At 45.2% G+C, this 27,206-nt stretch overlaps 1 protein-coding gene across 6 annotated transcripts in view; it reads right to left on the bottom strand.

The window, feature by feature from the left end:
- Positions 1 to 1,782: 1,782 nt before the first annotated feature.
- The window catches only part of ATG4A (autophagy related 4A cysteine peptidase), a 54,233-nt gene continuing 28,809 nt past the window's right edge, over positions 1,783 to 27,206 (bottom strand). For 2 of the 6 annotated variants that reach the window (XM_059156533.1, XM_059156535.1), the window contains exons 2-13: positions 20,774 to 20,884; positions 19,300 to 19,371; positions 17,082 to 17,180; positions 14,595 to 14,696; positions 14,343 to 14,415; positions 11,978 to 12,057; positions 11,121 to 11,308; positions 10,921 to 10,999; positions 6,902 to 7,047; positions 5,644 to 5,700; positions 4,068 to 4,176; positions 1,783 to 2,319 (exon numbers count right to left, since the gene is read on the bottom strand). In XM_059156533.1, coding sequence (XP_059012516.1) covers positions 2,249 to 2,319; positions 4,068 to 4,176; positions 5,644 to 5,700; positions 6,902 to 7,047; positions 10,921 to 10,999; positions 11,121 to 11,308; positions 11,978 to 12,057; positions 14,343 to 14,415; positions 14,595 to 14,696; positions 17,082 to 17,180; positions 19,300 to 19,371; positions 20,774 to 20,884 — 1,187 coding nt within the window. In that variant the 3' untranslated portion in view covers positions 1,783 to 2,248. Of the gene's footprint in view, positions 2,320 to 4,067; positions 4,177 to 5,643; positions 5,701 to 6,901; positions 7,048 to 10,920; positions 11,000 to 11,120; positions 11,309 to 11,977; positions 12,058 to 14,342; positions 14,416 to 14,594; positions 14,697 to 17,081; positions 17,181 to 19,299; positions 19,372 to 20,773; positions 20,885 to 27,080; positions 27,141 to 27,206 lie in introns of those variants that run through there. The other 4 variants (XM_059156537.1, XM_059156538.1, XM_059156539.1 and 1 more) reach the window with 3 other exon arrangements.

Genomic DNA, 27,206 nt, shown 5'->3' with positions numbered 1-27,206 from the left:
ATGGGTTTCCATACTTCTGGGGCCTCAGTATCCTTTACAGAGAAATCAAAAGTAGAGAAATGTTGGGGGCACCTGGGTGGCACAGTCAGTAAAGCATCCAACTCTTGGTTTTGGCTCAAGTCGTGATCTCAGGGTCATGAGGCCAAGCCCCACATCAAGCTTCTTGCTCAGTGAGGAGTCTGCTTGAGACTCTCTCTCCCTCTGCCCCTCTACCCCACCAACCTCACATGCACATGCTCGCTCTCTATCTCAAAAATAAATAAATAAAACCTCCTTTTTAAAAAAGTAGAGACATGTTGAGGTTGTTAAAATCAAATCTGAGACATATATGCATATTTTGTATATGCATAAAATATATCTTCTGGACTGATAAGAAAGCCATGATTCTGGGAGCATTCAGAGAAGGAAACCAATCCATGGGAGAGAGAGACATTTTCACTGTATATCATTTTGTACCTTTTGATTTTTGAACTACTGGAATATCTTACCTACTGGGGAAAAAATGGAATTCAAGGAAACAAGTGTTCTAATATTCCTACATATACAGAAAACAAAACAAAACAAAACAAACTTTAGTTTGGTGCTGGCTTTCAAGGCTAGTGTTTGCTGGCCTTCCTCGGGCCTTGGTAGAGAAGGGGGGTGGAATGCACCCAAGTTAAGAGGGAAGGAGAGAAACATGGGCTTGAGGTACAGCCGCACAGAAGAGGGTTTAGCAAAGCCAATTTGATCAAAATGTGCTTGAAGATTTGCTATGTTGCTCATCCTGAAATGGTTCAGAATTGCATTTGCCGCATGGATTAAATGTCACCACGTGAATAATTTTTTCTCATTATAGCTGTCAACCAAAATGGAGTCAAAGTCAAAGGCCAATTTGGATTTCCCCCGAATCAACAATTTTAAGTCAGTGATTGGCAAACTACAGCCGGCACACTAAATCTGCAGCTTACCGCCTGCTTTTGTAAATAAAGTTTTATTGGCTTCCAGCCAGGCTCATTTGTGTGCACACCAGCAATGGCTGATTTTGCTCTTTTGCACTTTGACCATGGAGCTGAGTGGCTGTGACAGAGACCATATGGCCTGCAAAACCAGAAGTGTTTACTATTTGGTCCTTGGCAGGAAAAGTTTGCACACAGCTGATTTAAAGTGATCACGACTTGGGGCACCTGGGTGGCTCAGTCGGTTAGGCCTTTGGCTCAGGTCATGATCCCGGGGTCCCAGGATGGAGCCCCAAGTCTAGCTCCCAGCTCAGTGGGGAGTCTGCTTCTCCCTCTCCCTCTGCCTTTCCCTGCCGCTCATGCTCTCTCTCTCTCTCTCTTAAATAAATAAAATCTATTTAAAAATGAGTTTTTGCGGGATGCCTGGGTGGCTCAGTTGGTTAAGCAGCTGCCTTCGGCTCAGGTCATGATCCCAGCGTCCTGGGATCGAGTCCCACATTGGGCTACTTGCTCCGCAGGGAGCCTGCTTCTCCCTCTGACTCTGCCTTCCACTCTGTCTGCCTGTGCTCGCTCTCACTCTCTCTCTCTCTTACAAATAAATAAATAAAATCTTTAAAAAAAATGAGTTTTTGAATAAATAAACAGGTAAAGCGATCATGGCTTGATTGAAGGGCAGGGTGGCATGTGACAAAACATCAGTAAGGATGGCAACACCCATCATCAGACAGCAAGTTGCCCTCAGCTAGAAACGGAATCAACCAGGGCGCATTTGATGTGATTTCTCAGGCAAATTTTTGATCTGAATTATAATCATTTAAAATACATATTCAAATAACTTAAAAAGACCTTTTTCTCCCTGATGCAATCACTTTATTATTAGAGCAAGAGAACAGATTGCTTCTTAGTATTTAGCCCAAAAGAGGTCACTCCTGAAGGGGTGAAGAAGCACAGGGAAACCATCTCTTCTCTGCTGGTGCTTGAAGCAAGGTGGGAGTTTCTGTCTGTCTTCCAGACATCCATCTCCTCGTTTCAGTAGCTGAAGACTCGCTGTGGCCAGGTAAGACAAGCCGGGAAGCAAGGGATAACTCCTAACTTTTCTGTTCCTATGTTCCATGATTGTTCTAGTTCGTTCTGGGGGAGGGTTATTATCGTTTGTTTTCTGAGAAACGGTAATTGGCTCAGTCATGATTGCTTTCAAGTTTGTATGCTGTTGGCATATCAGGCACTTGCTGACTAGAAAAGTCTCATGTAATGGGTTTGTGCTCTTCTTGTGCCGGGTGGAAGACAGACCGCCAAGTCGCGTTTCCGCTATCCTAGACGCTCAGGATCTCGAAATCTTCCTCCAGGTCAAACTCCTCTAGTTGTTCAGTAGAGTCAATGAATTCTGTTGGAGTACGGAAATGAGAAAGAAGGAAGCTTGACACTCTGGTTGAAATGGTCAGTACAGTTAATAGTTAAGGCTATTCATTTTTTAATTGTTTTGCTAGAGAAACGTGGAAGAGACTCGCAGGTGGGACCGCGGACAAGTACTAGAGATTCTTTAGAAAGAACCACATTGAGGGCGCCTGGGTGGCTCAGTTTGTTAAGCCATTGCCTTCAGCTCAGGTCATGATCCCAGAGTCCTGGAATCGAGTCCCATATCAATCAGGCTTCCCCTGCTCTGCAGGGAGCCTGCTTCTCCCTCTCCCTCTGCCTCTCCCCATGTTTGTGCACTCACTTTCTCTCTCTGTCAAATAAATAAATAAAATCTTTAAAAAAGGGCACCTGGGTGGCTCAGTAGGTTAAGCCGCTGCCTTCGGCTCAGGTCATGATCTCAGGGTCCTGGGATCGAGTCCCGCATTGGGCTCCCTGCTCAGCGGGGAGCCTGCTTCCCTCTCTCTCTGCCTGCCTCTCTGTCTACTGTGATCTCTCTCTGTCAAATAAATAAATAAAATCTTTAAAAAAAATCTTTAAAAAAACTTATAAAAATTTTAAAAAAGAAAGAGCCACACTGAGATACCACCTTACATCAGTCAGAATGGCAAAAATTGACAAGGCAAGAAACAACAAATGTTGGAGAGGCTGTGGAGAAAGGGGAACCCTCTTACACTGTTGGTTGGAATGCAAGCTGGTGCAGCCACTCTGGAAAACAGTGTGGAGGTCGCTCAAAAAGTTAAAAATAGTACTACCCTATGACCCAGCCATTGCACGACTGGGTATTTACCCCAAAGGTACAGATGTAATGAAAAGAAGGGGCACCTGCACCCCAATGTTCATAGCAGCAATGGCCACAATAGCCAAACTGTGGAAAGAATCAAGATGTCCTTCAACAGACGAATGGATAAAGAAGATGTGGTCCATAAATACAATGGAATATTACTCAGTCATCAGAAGGGATGAATACCTACCATTTGCATTATCATGGACGGGACTGGAAGAGATTATGCTGAGTGAAGTAAGTCAAGCAGAGAAAGTCAATTATCAAATGGTTTCACTTATTGGTGGAGCATAAGGAATAGCATGGAGGACATTAGAAGAAGAAAGGGGAAAATGAAGAGGGGGCATATCAGAGGGGGAGATGAACCATGAAAGACTACGGACTCCAGGAAACCAACTGTGGGTTTTGGAGGGAAGGGGGAGGTGAGCCCAGTGATGGGTATTAAGGAGGGCATGGATTGCATGGAGCACTGGGTGTTAGACACAAACAATGGGTCATGGAACACTACATCAGAAACTAATGATGCACTGTATGGTGACTAACATAATTAAAAAAAAAAAAAAAAGAAAGAAAGAAGCAAAATAGTTAAGTTCATTACACAGTCTTATTCCCAGGGATGAGGACAAGGCTCTGGGGTCTTCGAGGCACTTTTCAAACCACCCCTGGCCCCTGACTTGTTTTTTTGGGCCAGACCATGAATATACATTCTCTTCATTTTGATTTCCTATGGCCCTTTTGCATTGAGCTCATTTTCTTCAACTCTCGGGCTTTGAAACTGGTACAGATCAGTTCACTGGAAGATTAAAATCATCGAGGACACACTCCGTGCTCAGCCCAGCTGAAGAGACACTGTACATTCTATGGAAAGCCTGAGCCACAGTTGATTCAGTCTCATGAAACAACAGCCACCCAAGAACCCTGGAACAATGGCTTACCTGCCCCAGTGGTTGTCACTTCTGGCTTAGCTGGAGGAACAAAGGGAGGCCAGTGTGATGGATGTTTCTGAACTAATTCAAACATCCTTAAATTTTCCTTTAGGATTTCCTGAGGACACACAGAAACAGCTGTAAACATTTCAGACTGACTACACATTTCAGGCTGGTTGTCCATCTGTGATCCCAAACCCTGTGAGAGTGGCCTGGTTGTTGAAAGGTGGGAACCAAGCCCAGTGCGCCCATCTTCTCCTCACCCCATCCGAGGACCCAGCCCCCTTCTGTGCTAGCGCTGGTAGCCCAGGAAGGAAGGACACTGGACGGAGGAGCTGACGGAAAGCCAGACGCCCTGGCCTAACTCAGTTCAGCGGCGAGCTGTCCCTGATGTGTTGCCTCCAAAGAACTTTGTGTTCATTACGTGAAACCTGGCCCCAAAGGATCCGGGGACAGCATATTGGCGGGGTTTTGATTTTAGTCCAACACATGTGGTGTATGTCCTAATTGATATGGCACAGTCTTACCAGAGAACTTTCATTCAACCTTTACAGGGGGTGTGTCTAGAGTTGTGCTGCCTTCTAACAGGTTAAGAATTACCTTTAGAAAATAATTTTCCATTGTGTCGCAGCCAGTGTTTCACTAGGGTGGCAGAGTCAGCTAGGGACATTAACGTCAATTATCTGTTGGCTCGTGAAGAAAAAAAATCTACCCTCCTCACACTTGCAGGAGGCTCTGGGCTCCCATCTCCTGGCCTCTATTTTCTTTCTTTCTTCTTCTTCTTCTTCTTCTTCTTCTTCTTTTTTTTTTTTTTTTTTTTTTTTTTTTTTTTTTTTTTTTTTTTTGGCAGGTAGGAGAATAGCATGTCTCCTGCCATTCCATCTGGGGCACTTTTCAACTATTCCCTGTGATCGTCCTTCTTTAATAAGCATTTATCAATGTCTCCTACGTACTTGGCATGTGTTAGAAGTGAGGATGAGCAGGGCAGATACAAAGACTGGTGAGCCAGCAAAAACGGTGACTACCCTTTTACACAAAATACTGAGAAGAGAGCATATCTGGCTTTGCTGTCTACACAGATTCCTGCAAACTGTGTTTCATTTAGCAGCAGCGTGCCGACCTTTAATAGAAACGAGACAGCTAAGAGAAAGACACACTCCCTAAACTACATCATGGACTATATGAAACTGTTAACAGACCACGAAACAAACAGAAAAGCAGTTTGGTTCCTTCAATCATCTCGGCGCTATGAAGGGCACGAGGAAGAATTTAGGCGGAACTCTGTGAAATTAGCATTAAGTGAAAATGGTGGAATATTCGTTGAATATTTCATGTGACTTGTAGGCATAATCGGATGAGACATTACGTAGCTAAAAATATCACCCACTTGACATACTAAGCATATTTCAAACAAAGGTTTTGCTCTGGTTCCCCCCAGAATTATGCATAATTCTCCACATCTTAGTTTTTCTCTTGCAGTATAATCCCATCAGGCTAGACTCATGTCACTACGTGGAGCAGTCTTGAAAAGCGATCCTATTGAATAACTTCTGCTTTTAAGACTAAGAAAAACATACATCGTTACCTTCTGTACAAGGCTACACCAGCTATCAAAGTCCTTTTCTTCTTTGCAGAAAAATCCCTTGGGGGGAAAAGCAAGAGAACAGAACTTAGAACTGGTCAGGGGCACAGAGTCAGGCCCTCTGTACTACAAGATGGCGCCCCTGGCCTGGAGCTAGGATGGGGGCTGCTCTCTTTAGATGCATCTTCTGGCAATAATGGAGCACATTGGCTGCATTGCTCCCTCTCCTGGGCCATTACTTTACCTGGACACACACATTTACACGTTCATTCCACCTCTCCCTCTCTGTCCTACTCGCTCTCCCCCACCCCCTGTCCCTCTCCCCTCATACTGTGAGATATAGTAACTTGAAGGCCAATCTCCAAAGCATGGGGTTAATTCCATTACCCTCGGTGAGTAAATAGACACATCCATAAGGAACAGTTGATTAAACCAACCACAAAAAGTCAAATAGTACTTGTAGCTGGAGGTAGTACATGGTAAGATGGCTTTGACCTGAAGGAAATGATCTGTTAGAATAAAGAGAACCATCCACCTCCTTCCCCATCCTCAGAGCCAGCCTACAGTAGTGAAAGAATGGTCCAAAACAAGAGGAGGGCTCTTGTCCACTCTCGATCTCTGGTGCTCTGACAATTAGGTTAAACTGGAAGAGAGGATTCAGCCAGGCCTCAGAACCAACAGTAACTTTACAGGCAGCTGTCCCTTTAGTGTGTGAAGACAGTCGTCATACCTCCAGGGGGGGAACACCCTGAGTGCCCAGGGAAGTGAGCACTATCTACCCGGAAGGTCTTGCCCTCTGATCCCTCCCTAACTATGTCCCGCCTTATTCCCTGAGCCTGGGTAGCAATAACTAGGGGGCAAGAAGTAAAAGGGTAAAGACTGTAATGCTAATAATAACTAGCATTTACAGAATGCTTACAAGGTGCCCAGCCCTGAGCTGAATGCCTTATGCCTCCCACAGCCCTGAAGGAAGTACTGTTCTGCTCATTTTAGGGGTGAGAAGGCTGAGGCTCAAAAAAGTTCAAGGGCTCCTCCTAAGTCCATGGCTAGGAGGTGGCAGGGCCAGGATTCCAACTCTAGCAGTTTGCCTTCAGGGTTCATCCCTTCCCTACTATACTATGGTATACCCCTGGGGGGTGGGGCGTGGTGAGGAACATACTCTCTCGCCTTCCTACCCAGCAAAGCTAGAGAACTCCCCAGAAACCAATCTGTAACAGGGTGGCATCGTGTCTCTTGGCCCACCCAACCTTCAGATACCCACCAGCGCTACGGAAGGATCCAAGTTCAAGATGTTCATTCGCTGCGGGGACTGTAGGCAATGGAAAGTCTGGTCGTCAACCGTTCCATTCTCTTCGGTGTCAACAAAAGTCTGGGTTGTGTGAGGGTCCAAGAAAATTAGCTCATCACCTGTTTGGAATGAGACATGCTTAATCTAGAAAGAATGGCTGCCCCTGTCCCACTGCTGTCCCTCAGGGGGAGGAGGCGCTCTGGTTTTCTTAACCCCTCCCTTTGGTGACAATGGGAATGAGATGACAGAAAGCCTGAACTCAGGTGATCATGCTTGAAGGAAGCCAAATCCAATCACTCAACCAGAGGACTCGCCCTAGCAGTTACATCTCCTCAAAGCCCAAGACCAAAAATGGAGAGGGACGGGTTTGAGCAAATGAGCAAATGAGAGACCAGAGATGATGCGGCAGGCTCTGTGAGCAGCAGTTAGCAAAGAGGTGGGAGGTACAACCACCAGGGCGGGAGCCCAGGTACCATTAGGGAGCTTCCTGCCTCTTTCCACGTTGGGAAGCATCTTGCTGGCTCCATGCCATTGGTTCTCAGACTTGTGGGCAGAGAGCACATCTGGTAAGAAAGAAAAGGCCTTGGCCTTCCCAGAGAAATGGAAATGCTGACTCTGTTAATGATGGGCTCTGACTTCTGATCTCAGTTAGCTAGCAAGTTAAGCGATTCCTAGTGGAAAGCTTTGATTCCACCACAGGCACACCTCACCAAGGAAATTCACTTTGAGATGATCTGCCTGCACAAAGGAGAGAAGAGCCATGCTTTGTCAAGGTAGAAAAAGCCCAACCCAATAACGACCTGGGAGGAGTTTGAGATAATAACACCTCTACTTTGATATTCAAAGGGCTGAGAGGCCCTCCAGGGCTCATCAGTGTCCTGCTGACTTGGCCAGAGTGGTAGCCCATCCTCACTGGTCAGGCTTCAGGACCATCTGTGTTGTAGACGGGGTTGGGCAACCAAAGAGAGATCTACCCAAGGCAGGAGAATGGGGTAGGAAGAGATGCCCCCCAAGACCCTCCCTGGAGTGACATCCAGAATGGCATTGGGCCACATCTAAGTGTTTCTGTCAGCAGACAACGTGTTTCTGATGCCTGATGAATAGCTTAACTTGTCTCTACCACAGACATATATATCCCCGCTAGACCACTGCTGGGTAGATCAGTTATGCCCCAAAAGCCTCAAGTCACAAAGAAAAGCAATAACCAGGATGTTCAGAAGGAAGCTTACCTATGACCACAGAAAAGGAAGAAGGAAAGGAAGCTGTGCACAAGAAAATGGAAATCCAGAGCGGGATTAGGAGCAAGCATTCTGCCAGTGTTTCAAGTTAAGGTGCTGGGAATAATTGGATAAATAAGAGCATCCTCTCTGATTCTGGCCCTTTCCAGGTGTGTGCCTGCGTGTGTGTGCGCGTGCGCATGTATGTGTATGTGGAGTGGAGCTTTTCAGGTGCCGCTGTTTCTGAGAATGCTTAGAAGAGATACGGTAGAATCCCCCAAAAGTTCTAGAAGTGATGTGGGACCAAACCCAGGTCTCTAATTAGGCCTGAGAACAAGAGGCCATCTGGTCAGCCATCTGCAGACAAGTGGCTCATGCTATGGATCCTTGGTGGCAACCTTCCCCAAAGTGCAGGGGGCAAACATCTCCTGTCTAAGCAGGCAAAATCGGACAGACAGACTCTCATCCTGGACATAGGGTCACACATCGAGAGCTTTCCCCAGCTTCCCACTGGAAAAGAGGGCCCTCAGGAAGCAAGGTAGCACGGCAGGCAGAGATGGCCTCATTGGAACTGAATGCTGGTTTGGCTACTTTCTAGCTGGGTGACTTTGAGGCAATCCCTCCAACTCTTAGTTTCACTATACTAAGCTTTACCTCACAGGAGTATCTAACTATCTGTATCTATATCTCTATATTGGACTATCTGTCTATACCTGTATGTGTATGTATGTTCTCTATCTATCTGTCTGGGGGTGGGACTTTGCAGGGTCCCTGACACAAGACAGCTTTTCAGCAAATGGCAGTTCTCATCTGTTCCCTCCCTTCAGACATTTGACCATTCTGGAATCCCCAACCTAATACAGTCAGGGGGTAAGTTAGACAAGGGGATTCGGGTGGACTTTGGGGCCTCCAATAAAGGTGAAGCAAAGGATTTATGAAAGGCAATGGGCAAATGGGAACTGTGCACACCTCTGTCTGGGTTGCTGAGGATTGCCCACACCCCTTTAATGAGTAGTCAACCTCCACAAAAGTCACCTTGACCCAGCAGTCTCACGAAACAGGAGGGCTATGCCAGCTTGGCAAACTCTTTCTGGGTAACTTGGGGTAAGGGAAGTTCAGGCCCCCCAGGAATCCCATCCATTGTTCCTTGAGGTCCCTCCAAAATTATTTTCCAATCGGTTTCTGCCTTGTCCTCGAACAAAGAAAAAGGCAAAATTTATTTTTGCAACCTTTTCTTTGACAGGAACCCAAAAGTTTAGAAGTGGAAGGCATGTATAGGACTCCAAAGACTATTTGGTATTGAGAAAAAACAAAGGTCTCCTTGATTTGCAAAGCTGTAGTTCTCAGGCTTGACCAATAGATGGCAGCAATAGTGAGTGCTCAGGCCACTGCAGAAACCCCACCTCAAAGAGAAGAAAGCAGCAAAGGAAAGGCCAGTGTCGGGGGTCAGGAAGGGTGGGGTCACCTTTCACTGGGTGTGCACTACATCCCCGGCTCTTGGCTGAGGTGACAACACAGCAAGGCAGGGGTGAGCCCTATGTTCTTTTTTGTTTTTTAAAGTAAACTCTATGCCCAATGTCGGGCTCAAACTCAGGACCCCAAGAGCAAGAGTTGCGTGCTCTACCCCCAGCTGAGCTGGCCAGGGGCCTCAGCCCTATTTTCCATAAGAAACTGAGATGAAAGGGTGGATATTCTTTTCCTGCTGTCACACGGCTGGCATGAGAGATAGCCGACAAGGCTGGGGATGTCAGTTTCCCATGCCACCTCAGCTCTCTGAATCTCTGAGTGGGGCGGAGGGTGGCCAAGCCCACTGCACCCTCTGCTCTGCACATCCCTCATGCCATTCCCCATTCCTGCTCTGGCTCCTCTTGCCTATCCAAGGCTCCCCATTATAACCCAAGCTCATATTCCCCAAGACCCAATTTCAGGCCACACCACTCCCTTCCCTGTCCTCTTCAGCACCAACCATATGCCTGGGCCCTTGGTACACAACATGTGGTGTGTACACCAGCAGCATTGGGCCCACCTAGTTAAAAGTGCAGAATCTCTGGGCCCACCCCGGACCTGCTGAACCCGCATTTTAATCACCTCTCAGGGTGATCTGTGTGCACACCAGAGTTTGAGAAGTACTGGGCTAGCTTGCCTGGTACGCCAAGGGCCTTACATGACTCAGATCACAGCTAATGTATAGGGTGGCTGGAGTTCCAGAGGCATCAGCTGAGGCAAGGGAATGCTGGGTTGCTTGTTAGGATCCGTGTTAGGAACATTAGTGGTTTTAAGGCTTAGCCCCCATTAGCAGAAAAAGGATAGCTCTGTCTTTGTCTCCTCTCAATTCTTCCTGTTCATGGCTCCAAACAGTGAGGCAGCAGGCCCAGCTGCGTGGGCCTGGGAAGTCAGAGGATAGGTCCTAGACCAGATGCCCAAGCCCCAAGAAGAGGGAGATCCATAATGCCAGGCAAGTGAAACCCTGCCTCCCTGAGCCCCCACAGAAAGGAGAGGGAGAGGCTAAAATGTCATGCCCTTGGGGTGGTCCCATGGGCAAGCAGCTGTGGAACTGTCTTTCTGAGAGGCAAGGCAATGGAGGGACTGAAGGGGGCACCGAGAAGTGTTATTCTCCACAGATCAGGCCAGAGACAGAATGAGCTGACCAGAGGCCATGGAAGCTCTGGGTGAGATGAGGGTCCCCTAACCAGAATTGCCTGGGCTCCCGTGCAAACTTTCTGCCCACCCCCAACCCAGCCCGTGACGACTTACTTGTGAATCCTCTTTTCTTACCTAAGAATCCTATGAAATAATAGGCGTTATTTGGTTTTCCTCCTAATGCCCCTAAAGACTGTGGCATCTTAAAACACTCCTAGAGGGAAAGAGAATGCAAGATTCTCAACTCACTTGTGGACTGCTGCTCACGGATCTCCGTGCTCACATGGCGGTGTGATGGGCAGGCGGCAATGGGCCCGGGAAAAGGACTGACTTACTTTGAACGCATCAACGTAGACAGGGTTGATTTGGTTTATGCCCAGGCGAAGGGGCACAATGAGCAGCAGGGGTTTCCAGGCTGGGCGGCCCGCAGGGGTGCCCTTACTCTGGTTCGACGCGTTCAGAGTGTCAGGGGGACTCTCCCCGACTGTATCGGCACTCAAGGGAAGGACACAACACATTTTTTCTGGAAAGATAAGACAAGAGAACTGGGTCAAGGGGTATCCAGTCACGGGAGATATGCCCAGGGTGAAGCTAAGGGCCTCCTCATCTCCTGGCCTGGAGCCTCACCTCCTCTGCCACTAGAGGCCAGCTTGCCTCACCTCCCATGGGAAGCCCAGGCTGCTCCTTCAGCCCTTACTTCCTTATGGCACCTGAGCGCTCACCTCCTGCCAGATATTAGAGGCTCACTGAGAAAATCTTATTTCTCAACTAGTCCGCAAGGGCCTCTGAGACAGGGGCCGTATCTTTCGGTTTCTCTAACCCCATGGTGGAGAGCACAGGGCTGGGCAAACGGCGGCCTTGGCAGAAGACCTGTCAGTGGCTTAACTGATTATCCTCACTTTGAGTATCCTGCAGGGAAAGGGTCTGGGCCCTTCCAGGGAGAGAGGACCCTCTCATTGTTTTCTTCCTTTCAGAAAGCTGAAAGGGAAGAGAAGAAAAGGCACAGGGAATGATTAACCAGAGTCCTATGCTCCTCTAAGTTTCCCTACTTTGGTGAAGCAGGCTGGAGGCAGTGTATGTCTGTCTGTCTGTTTCTCTCTCTCTCACACACACACACGCACACACTTTCTGAATGTTGAGGGAGGACCTCAACCACCCAACTCCCGGGAAGGAAAAGAAGCTAGGGACTCACTGATATCTTCAATGACTACTGTGTTATCCATGGAAACATAAACAGCCAAGGAATTCCATTCGTCAAATAAAGCAAGTTTTCTGAAAAGCAACACACAATGAAGTCAAAATTGGGGAAGATCGCAACATCAGCAGGGAGCAGCACAATCTATGTCCTGTGTCCCTAAAGTCACTGAACACTGAACCACAGAGAAGTTAGGGTTTGAGTCAAGCTCTGGCCCCCTGGGCTGAGAGCCCTGGAACATTCCATGTCCAGGACCCTTGAGAATGCCACAGAATCACTGTTTTCAAATCCTGAAAAAAAAAAAGCCTGCTTTACATAATGGAAAAATCTACCTCACAAGATGATGTCACTTCTGCTGGGTGAAAGAGAAAAGGTACCAACATTTCTGCCAAGAGATCTTGTTTTCTCTTCTCAAATAAAAGACAATCTGACTTACTAGGGTATTTTCCCCAAAAAAGGGAAACTGTCATGGAAAAAAAAAGTGTGTGTGTGTGTGTGTGTGTACATATATACACACATACACACATATATACATATATACATACACACAAGGGGTTGGGAGCATAGATAATACAGAGAATAAGGCCCAGGAAAATGTAGAAAAAGAGATCTCTTACATCCCTCCACATATGCAGTGAAAACGCTATTCGAGAAACTTTAGCTTTAGGTGGCCTTGGTGCGGCGCCTTGTTGGTCAACAGCTGAAGACAGAGAGCATGCGGAATTGTGTGACTTTGGAAGGGGTTAGAAATAAAACCCCTTTCATAGAGGGATCATCTGGGGTCTGAGTAAAGCAGCATGACCTCATCTCCCTTACATTTCTCTCTCGCCTGTCTGAAAGAAGGCCTGTTTAACCCAGGTACTTCCGGGATTCTTGGGTAAAGCACAGTCTTACTGGACAAAAGAGAAAAAAAAATTCTCTTCCTGACCAAGGTAGCTCCTAGGAAGAGGTTAATTACCATTCCACTTTAATTTCATTCCGTTTGAGGTATGACCCTTCCCTGATATACTAATACTCTGTTGTTAATGGTAACAATCACAACGAATCAGGACCCACTTAATTTTTTTTTTTTTAAATATGCTTCCATTTGTCCGTCGTTGAGAACTTCAAAATTTAGACGAAAGAAGCAAATTCTGAGGGACGTCACATAAAAACCCAAGTATTTCAGGCTGGGCCTGAGGCCCGGCATGGCCCTTCTGATTCATCTTCTACGCGCTCTACCCTGGCTTCCTACACTGGTTCCCAAAATACTGTCAGATCTTCGCTCAGCAGAGTCAACCATGCCCCCTGAAAGAACTGTGAATTAAGGTAAGAAATTGCTCTAGATGGGCTGTACCATTAGCAAGAAGTAAAGCCAAGATACAGATTTCACTTGGGTCCCTGGGAAATCCAGCCTACTTCCCTCATGAGCACATTTCCAGAGCATTCTGATTCCATGAAGACTGGCTTATAACTGAAACAGTGCCCCCTCGGCACTTTTCATGGAGCAGGTCCCCCCATCATCCTCCGGAGAACCCAGTAGTTGAAGAAGCAAGCTACACCCAAGGAGTCCAGATGGTTTCAACCTTCTGAGGGCCTAAATCCCGCCCCAGATTCTGGATGCCATCTTCATTCATCCTTCCAGTATGCATTTGAGCACTGTGTGTGCAAGGCAGTTTTATGTGCTAGCCTTACAGGAGTGAACGAGACAAATACAATCTCTGCCCTCACTGACTTGGCATTTGAAGGCAGGCGTCAGGAAGGAGAGAGACAACAGGCAAGGAGGCCTGCAGGTGCGGGGGCTAAAGCCACTCACCCTGTTCACTGCTAAAATGTCAGTCTTAGATTCTCCAGCCGTGGGAGGTGAATTCTGCAATTTAACAGAGCCATGGCAAAAAGACCCTGCTGGGGTATGTGGAGTCGGCTAAGAGATAAATGACTGATCCCAAGCCTCCCTCGGGGTTGGTCTCCTCCCATAGGTGGCGAGCTCCCTGAGGCAAGGACCGTGTCTAGTTTATTTCCGTATACCCAGCACTTAGCACGGTGGAGCCACTCAGTAAATACTGAATGAATGAATGAATGAATTAATGAGGTCTTTTATACTCTATAGGGTAGGAGTCCGGGTCTTGCCTAGGTTGGCTCAGGCTTCCGCCACTACTTAGTCTTAGCCCTTGGGCTTCAGAGTGACCTTCAGTCTGACAGTCCCCTGGAAGGTGAGCAGATTCTGCACATGCCAGTCTCAAAGAACTGCCTGAACAAAATGGCCCAGATGCTTGGTGGCTCAGTGGCATGGCAAGAAGAGCTAGACTGATAGGAACGTGGAGTAGGCAGAAGAGGGAGGCATAGGAGACAGTACAGTAAGGCGGACACCAGACTCACTTACTTTAACACCTGTGCAACTGTATTTGGTCCAAACCATTCGCCAATTGACTTCCCTTCTCCTACACCCATTTGCGCTGTTTTTAATTGAGGGAGAAAGAAAAGACATCAGCAAAAGTTCTTCCAGCACACCACAAGTTCCTAATTCCTTGCATAAATAATTAAGCAGATGGACAACTTCGCAGAACCACATATAAGGCAGGGGATGAAAGCAATGGGTACAGACATTGTCTTAAAACCAGCGATGTGACCTCACCCATTTGATGGATAGAGTAGCAACAGTCCTTCCTATCTAAGAAGCACTGGAGGATCCGTTGGTATTCTTTGGGTTGTTCTTTTTGTTTCTCCCAGTTCCAGTCTTTGAAGGAAAAAAAATGAGTTAAAGTCATTTTTATACCTGCTTATTACCTCTCTGCACTCTTGCCATAACTATGAGGTTAGAAGGAAAACGAAGGAGTTGCAGCTAGAAGGCAGGGGCCGTGGAGTTAGAACATTCCTAAGTAACTTCAATTTTGATGACAAAGACATCTGGAGATACTACTTTCAAGGTCTCAGGGGGTGTAAAGTAAAAGCAAAACAAAGAGTTGATCAAGGAATTGACTTAGCACAAGGGCTGATGCTAGATAAATATTACACAAAAACAAGGTCAGAAAAGGCTTTTCTGACCATCTACTCCATGAGTAGGAGGTCGTCACAAAACGCGGAAGTGTATCCTTTTATCACCCTGACGCCATACTGTCTCATCTCCACACAGACAACAACGGCCTTCACTGGTATATTTTGGCAGCATTGCCAAAAGAGTTTCGTAGGGGAAGTGCTATTCAGACACACAACAGTGCGCAGGAGAACAGATACAATTCGTGACTAAGGAAGCTCAAAAAAATTGGTATGCAGCCATTTTTACACAACCTTGAAAAAGTCCACATGGACTTTTGGCAAAACAAACACCTTTCCTATCAAATGCTCAAAGCTTCTTTGTGACCAAAACCCAAATAATTACATCTACAGGAATTCCCTCTCTGCCTGAGGCATGGCCCCCCACATGCCCCAGAGCCTATTTATCCCGGGACTCTAGACAACAACAAAAATTCTCCATAATCACTACCATAGACAGGATGTGCTTCTCCCATTCCCTCTGCTCTAGGAACTCCGTCTCATGGGACAGCTCTCTAGGGTTTAGTTGGCTTCCGAGACACTAACTTCTCTCCTGAGGTTTTAGACATAGTTTAATAACTTTACGACTAAAGTATTCTTGAAGTGGAAGGCCATTATCTCCAATCTCTGATCTCTTTGCTTCTAATAGTTCTGAAATAAAAGTTTTAAACTTTGTAGGTAGCACCGTCTTCAGAGGGTGAACTCCATTCAACTTCTCTCTCTCTCTTTTTCATTTGCTACCGAATTGTCCAAGTCTGGGGAAATCCTGATTAGCTGGCTGCTAAGAACCACTAAATATTGACCGATGACAGGGATAAGCGTGCACTCCGCCTTAATTATGAAGTGAATAGGAGGCACTCTAAAACACTTCTGTACAAAATTACATCTTTGAATTTATTTCAGCAGCAAGATCAATTTCCAAATTCTCTCTGCTGTTTGCTTTTCTGTTAAAACAACTGAGACTGCTGACTGTGGGGTTTTATGACTTCCTCATCTGCCTCCAACAAAATTCATTCCAGGAGCGTCATCTTGCTGTGTTTTATACATGGGAAGTTAAAGAGAGTGGACCTGCTCCAAGCTGGATGCATACGGTAGAGACATCACTGGCCAAAGAGTCAGGAGACCTGACTTCTTCTATTCCACAATCCATGCTTTTTCTGTTTGACCCTGGCCAAGTCACCTTACTTCTTGAGCCTCAGTTTCTTCATCTGTAAAACTGGAATTATGATACTCCCCAGGGGAAGCAGGATCAGGTTATTCTAAACCCTGAAGAGAAGGCCTCAAAGCCCTAAAACCTCCCTAGGTGCCCCCTCCCCCCACGTCCCCTGCCCACTGCCTGCTTTGGTGAAGGTGCACTGGGGGAGGAAGGAATCTCAGGGAGCCACAGCCAATGAGCTCAGCAGGTAAGATCTTGTCCAAGGAGTCCTTTTACTCCCTCATCCCCAGGTCAAAACCAGCTTTCACCCAAGTGCCTTCACAGGCACCCAGTCAAGGTCATCCTCCAGATGCTCACAGGGAAGCATGCATATGGCTTAAGAATGCAAGACTCGAGGGCTTCAGCGAAGATCACTGGAAGGTTCTTAATTAATCGGCCTCCTGAGAAAGCTAATTTAAGGATCCCTTCATCACCAAATGGACATTCTCGGCAAACCCAAATGAAAATAGCTCCAGCTCCCTCATCAGGCACTTCCTTTGGGTCTTCCGTCCCTCACTGGGTGGACATTTTAAAGGAGGTCAAGAAACAGCCCACCCTCCACACCCTTCTTCCTGCTCCCTTTGTTATCTGACCTGTTTAAGGACTCACTGGAACAATAGTGAAGATGGAAACTCTGAATGACACACCTGCCTCCCTGTTCAATTCTGTCCCAGGAAAATCACTCTCAGGCTTGGTGAGTCACGAGGAAATGCCGGCTGTTTCCTTCTTGTGGGAGGCTTTAGTGACCTGTCAGCCCCGCCACTGGGGCTTGCAGAGAGCACTGGAGGACCCTCAGCTCTGTTGCTGACTGTTCCTGAACTTCGGCCCCACTGCTAAGCCACCAGCAGGCAGTGGTACCGTGGAGGCCTCCAAGGGGGGACCCATTTAACTCACCCCTTCCCAAGTGTCTGCAGATCAGGGCCTGAGCCAGCATCATTTGTCCACAGCGTAGCATACATCCCCAGCCAGCGTCTGATGAAGGGCCCGTCCCCCCTGTTGGCAAAACGGATGGGAATGACTGTGAGGTCCCTCAGATGCCTTCTCCTGAAACATCAGCATGTGTGGGAATCATATAAGACACACAGACACACAGACTCTGTGGCAAGAGAGACAGCCAGCCAGCCAGCAGGGTTTGGTAGAGGGCAGGAGTTGCAAAGGGGACGTGGAGTTAACCGAAACAGTTTCTATGGCCAAAGACAAAACCAACAAATGGACAAAACCTGCCCCTTATGTCTTCTCCCCTGAGACGTCCCATGCGGTGTGCCCACAGTTGTGGTAGATGATGGCCGGGTATGACCACCACTGCTAACCCAAGCCACATCATTATCTGCCTGACCAAACTTGGCTTTGCTCGGCTCCCTTCTCAGGGAATCCAGTCTTAACCTTAGTTAAGGAATCAGTGCTACCAAAAGGGAATCATCAGCTTGGTCAAAGAGATCTGGAAGGCTCTGTGAGAGTCTCTCTGTGAGAGACTGTGAGAAACACACATTAGGAAGATCTGAGCAGCAAGAAGGACAACATAAAATAGAGGAAAGAGTCTTAGATTGGGCATCAGAAGGACTGTCTGTCTCTAGGTGCCTGATCCAAGTCTTGGACATAGACTGGGAACAACAACACATACCCCGCCTACCACTGGGGGATACTGTGAACACTAAAGGAGAAAATATCTGTGAAAGTGTTCTACAATCCACTCAGGACATGGCCATCATTAAATATGCTACTAATGAATGAGAAATGGGTCACATCTTTAAAAGGCCTAAAACCAGTTAATAAATGAAGTAAGACAATAGGTTCAATTTAAGGATGCTTGACGTAACGAAAATCCCACATAGGTGGCCAGCCTGAGCTCAATATCCTTTTTCAAGGTACCAGTGAAATCAGATAACTTGGAAGGCAGAGGAGACATCCTGCTTTCATTGTTTTCCATCCCCCTCCAACGTGGACGTGTAAAACGATGCTATGGGCACCACTTCACCAGACTGACTTTAAGAAGGGTCATCGGCCTCATAAGACAAGTGGGCCATAGGGGACCACCCTTTTCCTATGGTTGTGGGGACTAAAGGAAAGTTGCTATAGCAAGATGGGGACGATTGAGCCAACCCATCAACCGGAAGGGGAAGCCCTTTGGCTATTGCTAATGGTGGGATTATAGGCCACGTTAGTACAGGAAGGATGCAGTGAGGCCCACATAAAGAGGAGATCGTCAATTGGCAAAACGTTGTCAGAGTTGAACTGCAAATGTTCTCAAGCCTTGTGAAGATCTCTTCACCTAGAGAAAGTTAACAGTTCAAAACCACCGGGTACTAAAGATTGTTCTTTGGTTTGTTTTCCTGCTTGAACACTTCTTGTGGAGTGCAAACACCATCCATGTGGACTTGGGTTTGGGGCACTTATTGGAAAAGAGGATTTCACTCCAGTTCCTAGGTCCAGGCCTGCATCAAAATCAGTCAGAGAGATTTTTCTCTTAGGGAAACGCTTCTACGATTTGGATTTGATACTCTTTGCCTACAGGGCCATGATACCAGGAATAGGCCACCCTACTCACAAACAGATTTTCTCTAAGGGGAACTTATTCTCTTAGCTTATTGACCCGTCCTGTTTTCCTAGACAGCAGGTAGTACTCTCACAGCCTATCATTAGTTCCAAGGAAATCTATAATAATTCATCCTGCAGGGGCAAGGTGCTTTCATTTCATACGGGGAAGAAAACAAAGGATTTCTTGTCTTTCTTTCAAGGTATAATTGTCTTTAATGATTGCATAGGTCTACAGAGAAGTGGATTATAATTTAGTAAATATTACCCAAATTAGAGGTTTGACTTTCTTCTTGTTCCTGGAAATAAAACAAGGAATGTAATCTGGTGCCTGAACTCTTAGAGCTGGACTCAAAAGTATAATGGTGTTATACCTTAACACCAAGGAACCATACACAATGAGGCGCTTTGGCATGAAACTTCCGAATAATTCCGAATAAAGTTTAAGACTTATTTATTCCCCTAAAGCCCGTCTTCACCACAGTGAGCTGTTAATTCTGAGATTTCTGTGAAGTCACTGATAACCTCAGGCAAGTGATCTACAAGGAAGAAAGCACAGCACAACAAACGATATACCTACCAATTGGTGAAAATTTCCTTCTGTATGTAAACCATAGGCGAGCACTTATATCAGACAACAGCTTAGATTTTTCTGTAATTAAATGTGAAATTACAATTAAATCACCATATCCCATCTAAAGATATCTACTTTTGATTTCTGGGCCAGCAGCCAACTCATTTTCAAATAACCGACTGGTCAGTACTATTGCAAGGGGGCTAGAGAAGTTCGGAGGCAACCCAGTCTTATCTTATCCAAGTAATTTCAGCATTCCTCCTCACCTAGGTTTTGACCAGAGCTACTGGCCCCCCGGGTGGTTCCTTGTCTCCTTCTAATAGAGCGACATGGCCCTGGCAGATACTAACACTGGGAGCACGGCCAAAAGACGAGGAATAGGAAAAGCAAGGATAACCCGCAAGCAAGGCAATCAGCCCCTGCCTGAATGTTGACAGTTGGTTGGATCTCTCACTGGTACCCGCCGTCCATTATCTAAAATGGTGGCAGGGGCGGGGAGGGATGAGAGGGGGGCATGCGCATGTGTGTGTGCATGTACATGTGTTTACCTAAAAAGAAGAGATACCCGCTAAGCAAATTAAGTAATTAAATTGTGTCCATACTACCTACTACAACTGGCATTGTAATCTAAATGGATACAGAACAACACAAGTGCTTTTGTGTGTTTCTTCAAAGCATTTCTTGCATTGTGATCAGCTCCTTCCTATCTCCTCCTCAATGCTAAGGCCTTCCAAGAGGGTCTCTCCTCAGATAAACAGAAAAAGCAGAGTTGACTCTCTCCAAGCTCAGGCTTCAACTGGGTGCTGGGTTGTTAGCAGTGTTAGGGAAAAGGAATTCCCCAATCTGTAAGTATACAAGGGTAGGGAAGAAATATCTCAGCCTCCTTCCCACCTAGCTGCGGTGGCTAAAAGTTCCATACAAGGTCAGACTACACTGAGACAGTGCTGACCGTCAGCGAAGATCGACAGCTAGAAGAAGACCCCTTAGCATGTGAGTTTCTAACAGCCATAGGCTGATTAGGAGTCCCCTAGGTGGCAGCATTTTGAATCTAGACAGAAAAGGACACAAGGGGAATGGGAAGTATGCAGTCCAGGCATTGCAGACTAAGTACTGGTCAGTGATACTAGGAGTGGGGGCATGATTTATGAAACCCAAGGCTTACAGAAGTCAGTGGTTCTCCTTTAAGAAAAGAATAAAAATACTTCTGGCTTTTTTCAAATCATACCAACACTTGTGACCATATGAACTCTCCCCCCGCTCCCACCACCCAGGACTCTTGGGGCCTTGGAAGCAATCTATGCAGGCAAAGGGTTTGAGGCTTGAATTCCTCTGGCTGCAAGGTCTATACATCCACCTAAGAGTGACATTAACTGTAACCAAAGTAACATTCCACCAACCCGATAAGGAAAAATGAATGGGACCTTAACCTCAGGCACCCACCTCATTTGGGTTCTCACAGACAAATGCTACCAAACCTTACCCGTTTTGAGGAGATGCGGTTTCCCCAAGATCCATACCAGCTCATCTGTATCTGGAAATTCTTCTAAGTAGTCAGCAAAAATAGTAATCTGGTTTTCATACCTGGATAAAACTGAAAGAAGAGGAGAGAAACTTACAGCAAAATGTGATGGAGAGGGTTCGCTTCTGTGGCTTACTGATTATTCCCTCCATTCTGAAGGTGGAAGGTCATTGGCCTGAATCGTGTGGAAGCAAATCCTTTTCTTTGAGGAACAAAGACACTCAGGAAGCCTCAAAATCCTCTAGTAGAGGGATTTCTCAATGCTATGAGAACCTATACCCAACTTCCCTTTGACCACCTATACCCACCTTCCCTTTCTCGTGGTCCCGTTTGGTACCATCTCTGAATATTTAGTGATGGTCATTTCAGAACCTTTTTGTCATGGGGTCTTTCTTGTAAATAGCCACTTAGCTAGCTTCTCCTAGCAGGAGTGTGTCGAGGTAATACGGTGATACCTAATGCTTTATCTTGCATCCTTTATCTCACCTAATGCTTGCATACCCAACTCTTGCTCACGTCACAGGGGACACTGTGAGGTTTCAAGTGGCTTGTGGCTTTGGAAAGAGCTATGACAAACATGGAACATTACACAGCTGTGAAAATGTAAGATTCCAGCTGGAAGCCCAGATATTTTCAAAGTACTTTTTTTTTCTCATTCTTTTTTTTTTTTTCATTTTTAATAGACTTTATTTTTTTTTTAATTTTAATAAATTTTTTTATTTTTTATAAACATATATTTTTATCCCCAGAGAACAAATAATCCAATCAAGAAATGGGCAGAGGACATGAGCAGACATTTCTGCAAAGAAGACATCCGGATGGCCAACAGACACATGAAAAAGTGCTCCATATCACTCGGCATCAGGGAAATACAAGTCAAAACCACAATGCGATATCACCTCACACCAGTCAGAATGGCTAAAATCAACAAGTCAGGAAATGACAGATGCTGGCGAGGATGCGGAGAAAGGGGAACCCTCCTACACTGTTGGTGGGAATGCAAGCTGGTGCAACCTCTCTGGAAAACAGCATGGAGGTTCCTCAAAATGTTGAAAATAGAACTGCCCTATGACCCAGCAATAGACTTTATTTTTTAAAATTCTTTTTAAAATTTAATTTCTTTTCATTGTAACAGAATTCATTGTTTATGCACCACACCCAGTGTTCCATGCAATACGTGCCCTCTGTAATACTCACCACCTGGCTTCCCCAACTTCCCACCCCCTGCCCCTTCAAAACCCTCAGGTTGTTTTTCAGAGTCCATAGTCTCTCATGGTTCATCTCCCCTTCCAATTTCCCTCAATTCCCTTCTCCTCTCCATCTCCCCTTGTCCTCCATGTTATTTGTTATGCTCCACAAATAAGTGAAACCATAGGATAATTGACTCTGCTTGACTTATTTCACTCAGCATAATCTCCTCCAGTCCTGTCCATGTTGATACAAAAGTTGGGTATTCATCCTTTCTGATGGAGGCATAATACTACATAGTATATATGGACCACATCTTCCTTATCCATTCTTTTGTTGAAGGGCATCTTGGTTCTTTCCACAGTTTGGCGACTGTGGCCATTGCTGCTATGAACATTGGGGTACAGATGGCCCTTCTTTTCACAGTACTTTTATTTGCCATTTTATTCACATATGACTTCTGCAGAGAAGGATCTTTAAGTTGAAGATAAAAATAACTTGTTCTTGAGATTCACAGATGCCTGTGGTGATCTCTCATGATAAAGTGACTGAAAAAGACATAATTAATCTTTGCAATTCATGGGCCAGACTCTCAGAACTTGGGACCACATAATGTGGGATGAAGTAAAATTCACTTTTGTATCTCTTGTGGGGAAGGAGTCTGCTCAAAGAGTTTAGAATGACTTATGAAGGGGTCCTATCTCAAAAGTTCTCTTTAAGCAATTTTCTGAGATAAAATAATATTGTAGGTGGTAAATAAGTTTCCAAGATAGCCCACAAAAACCTATTTTAACCTATAACCAGAGAAACCAAATTGATAGTACATTTCATAGCTCATATTTCAATGCACTGCAAGTTCAAAGCTAAGACAGCTAATACATTCCTTCTCCTCTGAGCTCTTGGAGGCTCCCTGACCCCTGTGGGGAAGGGAGCTCAGAGAGAGTAGGGGCCCTAGCTCCAAGCAGCTGCAGGGACTCTCCCAAAGCAGTCCCTGCGAGCCCCATGGGAACAGTTTTCCTGTAAAAATGACATTATGAGATATGTTTAACCCACTTGAAAGGATGAATTGTTTACTTTTGGCTTTGTTTTCTGAGGCAGAAGCATGCTGTTTTCATAGAAATAAATGTTCCTAAATATAAACGAGTCCCATATGATCATGAAAACAGGTTCACCTGCTCAAAATACTTGGTTGGAGGCTAAAGTTTTATTTTGTATAATTTGTGCAAACTGAAGTTACAATCTGGAAGTTAATATTTTAGAAAAATATTGACTACCCAGGGATATCACCTTTCTTGAAACTTATTACAGAAGCCCAATCTTTCAGGGATTTAAGTAGCTTTTCTCCTCAGGATGTTTTAATCATTAAGGTTAGAGTCTCCGGCAGTATTTCAAACCTGAAGGGGTTAGAAATGAGGCAGCCATTTTGTTCCCTAGCGAACGCTCATCACTGCAGAATCTGCCAGGGAACCTGTGCCATCTTACCCTTTCTGCCACTGGCCTCGGCCCCTGGCCCAGGCCCAGGAAATACCAGGCTAAAAATGACCACCAGGTCAGGCCATCCCCAGGAGGTAGTGGACTGAGGTGGTGTAAGTCACACTGTGTACCTTCCCACCCTACTCTTTACCCCTCACAGGCAGGAGAAACCAGGTTAAAATGAACACCCAGTGTAGCCTAGAAACAGAGTCAGAAAATAAGGAGCTCAAGAGGAGTGCAGGAAAGGGGCAGCCTGTTTGGCATTCCTTTGGCAGGGGTGAGGAAGAGCAGCACTGGATGAATGTACAGCATGTATGCATATAAGCCTTGGGTCTTTTTTTAGTACTGGCTAGGAAAACAAAAAACAAAAAACAAAAACGTTTCTCTATATCCAATCCTGTCTCAGTGAGTCATGGCCCAGCCATCTGGTCAAATTAGTACACCCCCTTAAAGCCTGTAAGAACTGTGTTGCTTCATTTGGGATGGCCCTGACCAAAATGATCACCAAAGAATTGTTCCCTTGCTATTCAGCCCTTCTTGGGCCAGAAAGAAGGTCATTACCATCTCTATTCTTCCCGATTCTCCCCTTAGAAGATGGACTCCCAGAATGCAGTGTGTCAGGCTATAGCCAGACCCAGATGAAGGTACATGGATGAAGCAAATGAAAGCCACAGCAGAAGATAAGATTAACAGAAGCAAAGAGCAGTAACATGAGGAGGGTATATTCAAGAGAGTCTGGTGAGGAAAGGGGAATAGGGTCGTCCACCAGGAGAATTCAGCGCAATGAAGAAGCAGACCAAGACATCACTGAGGTGCAGAAGTGAAGTCTCATTTTCCAACAGAATCACTTCTGAATAACACAATCCTTTAATTTTTTTTCATAAACTACCTTTATCTTGCCTTAAAAACAACAAGGACATCATCCCCATATGATTTTCCTGCCCTTTCAGCCCGTTGAAAGAGATAGAAACTATACAGACAGAGCTACAAAGACTGCAGTTGGGCGGACCAAGAATTTGCTTCTACAAGGTCTGATGAACAACAGGCTTCACTCTGTTCCATTTTACTTTAATAATGATTATTGCACTGGAGTCTCTGCTGGGTTGGCTTAGTGGTCAGCTAATAACTGAACCAAGATGCCTTAAACTTCTGAACCAGCAAGTCTCCCAGTCTTGGCCAAGAGGCTCTGTGTACATGTTGGGACATGCCTTCAACATTCAGCCAGCCAGTGGGTAACTCTGCCTTAGTGTTCCCTTGTGCAGAGCTTGGAACCAGCCAGAGTGAAAGCTTAAAGCCCCGTCAGTTCTTTCCTCAGCATGCACACAACAGTAGGAATGTACATGGCCCTGAGCATGCATATAGTCTTCTAGATTCCCAGGGGTATGCCCAAACTTTCCAAGCTCCAATGAACACGTTATTCCTTAGCTTTTTCTTTTAAGCTTTCCAGTTATCTACTGCCTCAGCCAGCTATGAAGTTAATCAATGGCCTCTATAATAGTTTTTCATTTGATCATTTTACTTTCAACTGAAATAGAGCTAACATACAATACTATATTAGTTCTAGGTATACAACACAGAGATTTGACAATATATATATTACTCAATGGTCACCACAATCAGTGTAGTCACCATCTGTCACCATATAAAATCATTACAATATTGTAATTGACTATTGACTATATTCCCTAGGCTATACTTCGAGTCCCCATGACTTATTTATTTTATAACTGGAAGTTTATACCTCTTAATCCCCTTCACCTGTTTTCCCAATTCCCTCACCATTTTTCCCTCTAGCAACCACCAGTTTCTTCTCTGTAATTATGAGTCTGTTCTTGGTTTGTTTGCTTGTTTTGTTTTTTAGATTCCACATACAAGTGAAATTTTATCATATCTATCTTTCTCTGCCTGACTTATTTCATTTAACTTAATACCCTCTAGATCCATCCATGTTGTCACAAATGGCAAGATTTCATTTGTTTTTATAGTTGAGTAATATTCCATTACACACACACACACACACACACACACACACACACACACTTTATCCTTTCACCTACTGATGGACAGTGGGCTTCCTTCCATATCTTGGCTAGTGTAAATGATGCTATAACAAACACAGGGGTGCATATATCTTTTCTAATTAATGTTTTGTTTGTTTTTGTTTTGTTTTTACTTCAGGTAAATACCCAGAAGTAGAATTACTGGATCATATGATATTTCTATTTTTAATTTTTGAGGAACCTCCATACTGTTTTCCATAGTGTCTGCACCTCTAATAGTTTAATTAAAAAAAAAGCCGCTGCCATTCCAGGTAAGGGCAAATAAATACAGTCTTGCAAGTGGGGTCTTCCAAGGAACCATCAGAAAGATCAAATAATGACAATTCTTTGAAAATGAGGCTTGGAGTGCCTGTGTGACTCATTTGGTTAAGTATCTGCCTTTGGCTCAGGTCATGACCTTGGGTTCCTGGGATCAAGCCCCATGTCAGGCTCCCTGCTCAGCAGGGAGTCTGCTTCTCCTTCTCTCCCTGCCCCTTACCCTGCTCCTGCTCTCTCTCTCTCTCTTTCTTTTTCTCTCAAATAAATCAACACAGTCTTTTTAAAAATAAAATAAAAATGTGGCTTTACAGGAACTCCAACTCCATTCTGTGTCCTACAATGGCTGTCAGGCTCCTGGCTTTCCCTGCAATTAGAAGCTCTAAATTCTCAAGACTCCTATAGGGCTTGAGAGCAAAGGATGGGCATAGGGCAAGTGAAAACACCACAAAGCTTATTATTCTTACCAAAATGCAGCTGCTTTTCTTGAATAAATACTACCCAGACTGTTGCAAGCCTTTGGTAAATGTCTACAGTCCTGAAAAGGTTGATTCTGGCCATTTTTTTCCTTTTTTTTTTCATTGCTATTATAGACAGAATTTTCAGAGGCCCTCACTCAGCCATTTCTGCTATGTCTTACTTTAATATGTTTTCTAGTCATTGACCAGATTTCTAAGGGTTATTTCACAAAATTGCAAGCAAATGAGAAAATGGCTTTGAATGATCCATTTTTAAAATTTTTTTATTTTTTATAAACATATAATATATTTTTATCCCCAGGGGTACAGATCTGTGAATCGCCAGGTTTACACACTTCACAGCACTCACCATAGCACATACCCTCCCCAATGTCCATAACCCCACCCCCCTTCTCCTGACCCCCCTCCCCCCAGCAACCCTCAGTTTGTTTTGTGAGATTAAGAGTCACTTATAATGATACATTTTCTGATAGTACTTCCCAGAGACGCTTTTACATGAGGGCTCCTAGATTCTGTGGGGCTTGTGTCCTACAAACAACGCAAATTCTCGAAAGTGAAATCTCATGGTAACAGAATCTCAGGGCCAGAAAGCGCCTGAGATACTATGGCACATCTTCCTTATAGGCCACCTGATTTTAAAGGCATGCCAGAATACTGCTGATTCTAGAACAGCCTTCTCAGCAGTACATACATATTTAATATACTGTCAAGTAACAGCTTCAAAAACATTTAAAAAAATCTAAGAAGATAGGTATGGTAGGGGTTGAATATTCATTAATATATTAATTCCATAAACTTTTACTGAGTACCTACCATGTGCACAGAGGCTAAAACATCACTGAGCCGTAGCATCCATCTTCCAAAAGCTTTTAATCTAGTGGAGAGGGTAGGTCTGGAAACAACTAATAACAATAAGTACTATAATAAAGGAAAGTGATG

Source organism: Mustela lutreola, chromosome X, assembly GCF_030435805.1.
Source record: "Mustela lutreola isolate mMusLut2 chromosome X, mMusLut2.pri, whole genome shotgun sequence".
NCBI classification, from domain to species: domain Eukaryota; kingdom Metazoa; phylum Chordata; class Mammalia; order Carnivora; family Mustelidae; genus Mustela; species Mustela lutreola.
Note: the sequence above shows the minus strand (reverse complement) of the source record. Positions and strands in the feature narration are given on the sequence as shown.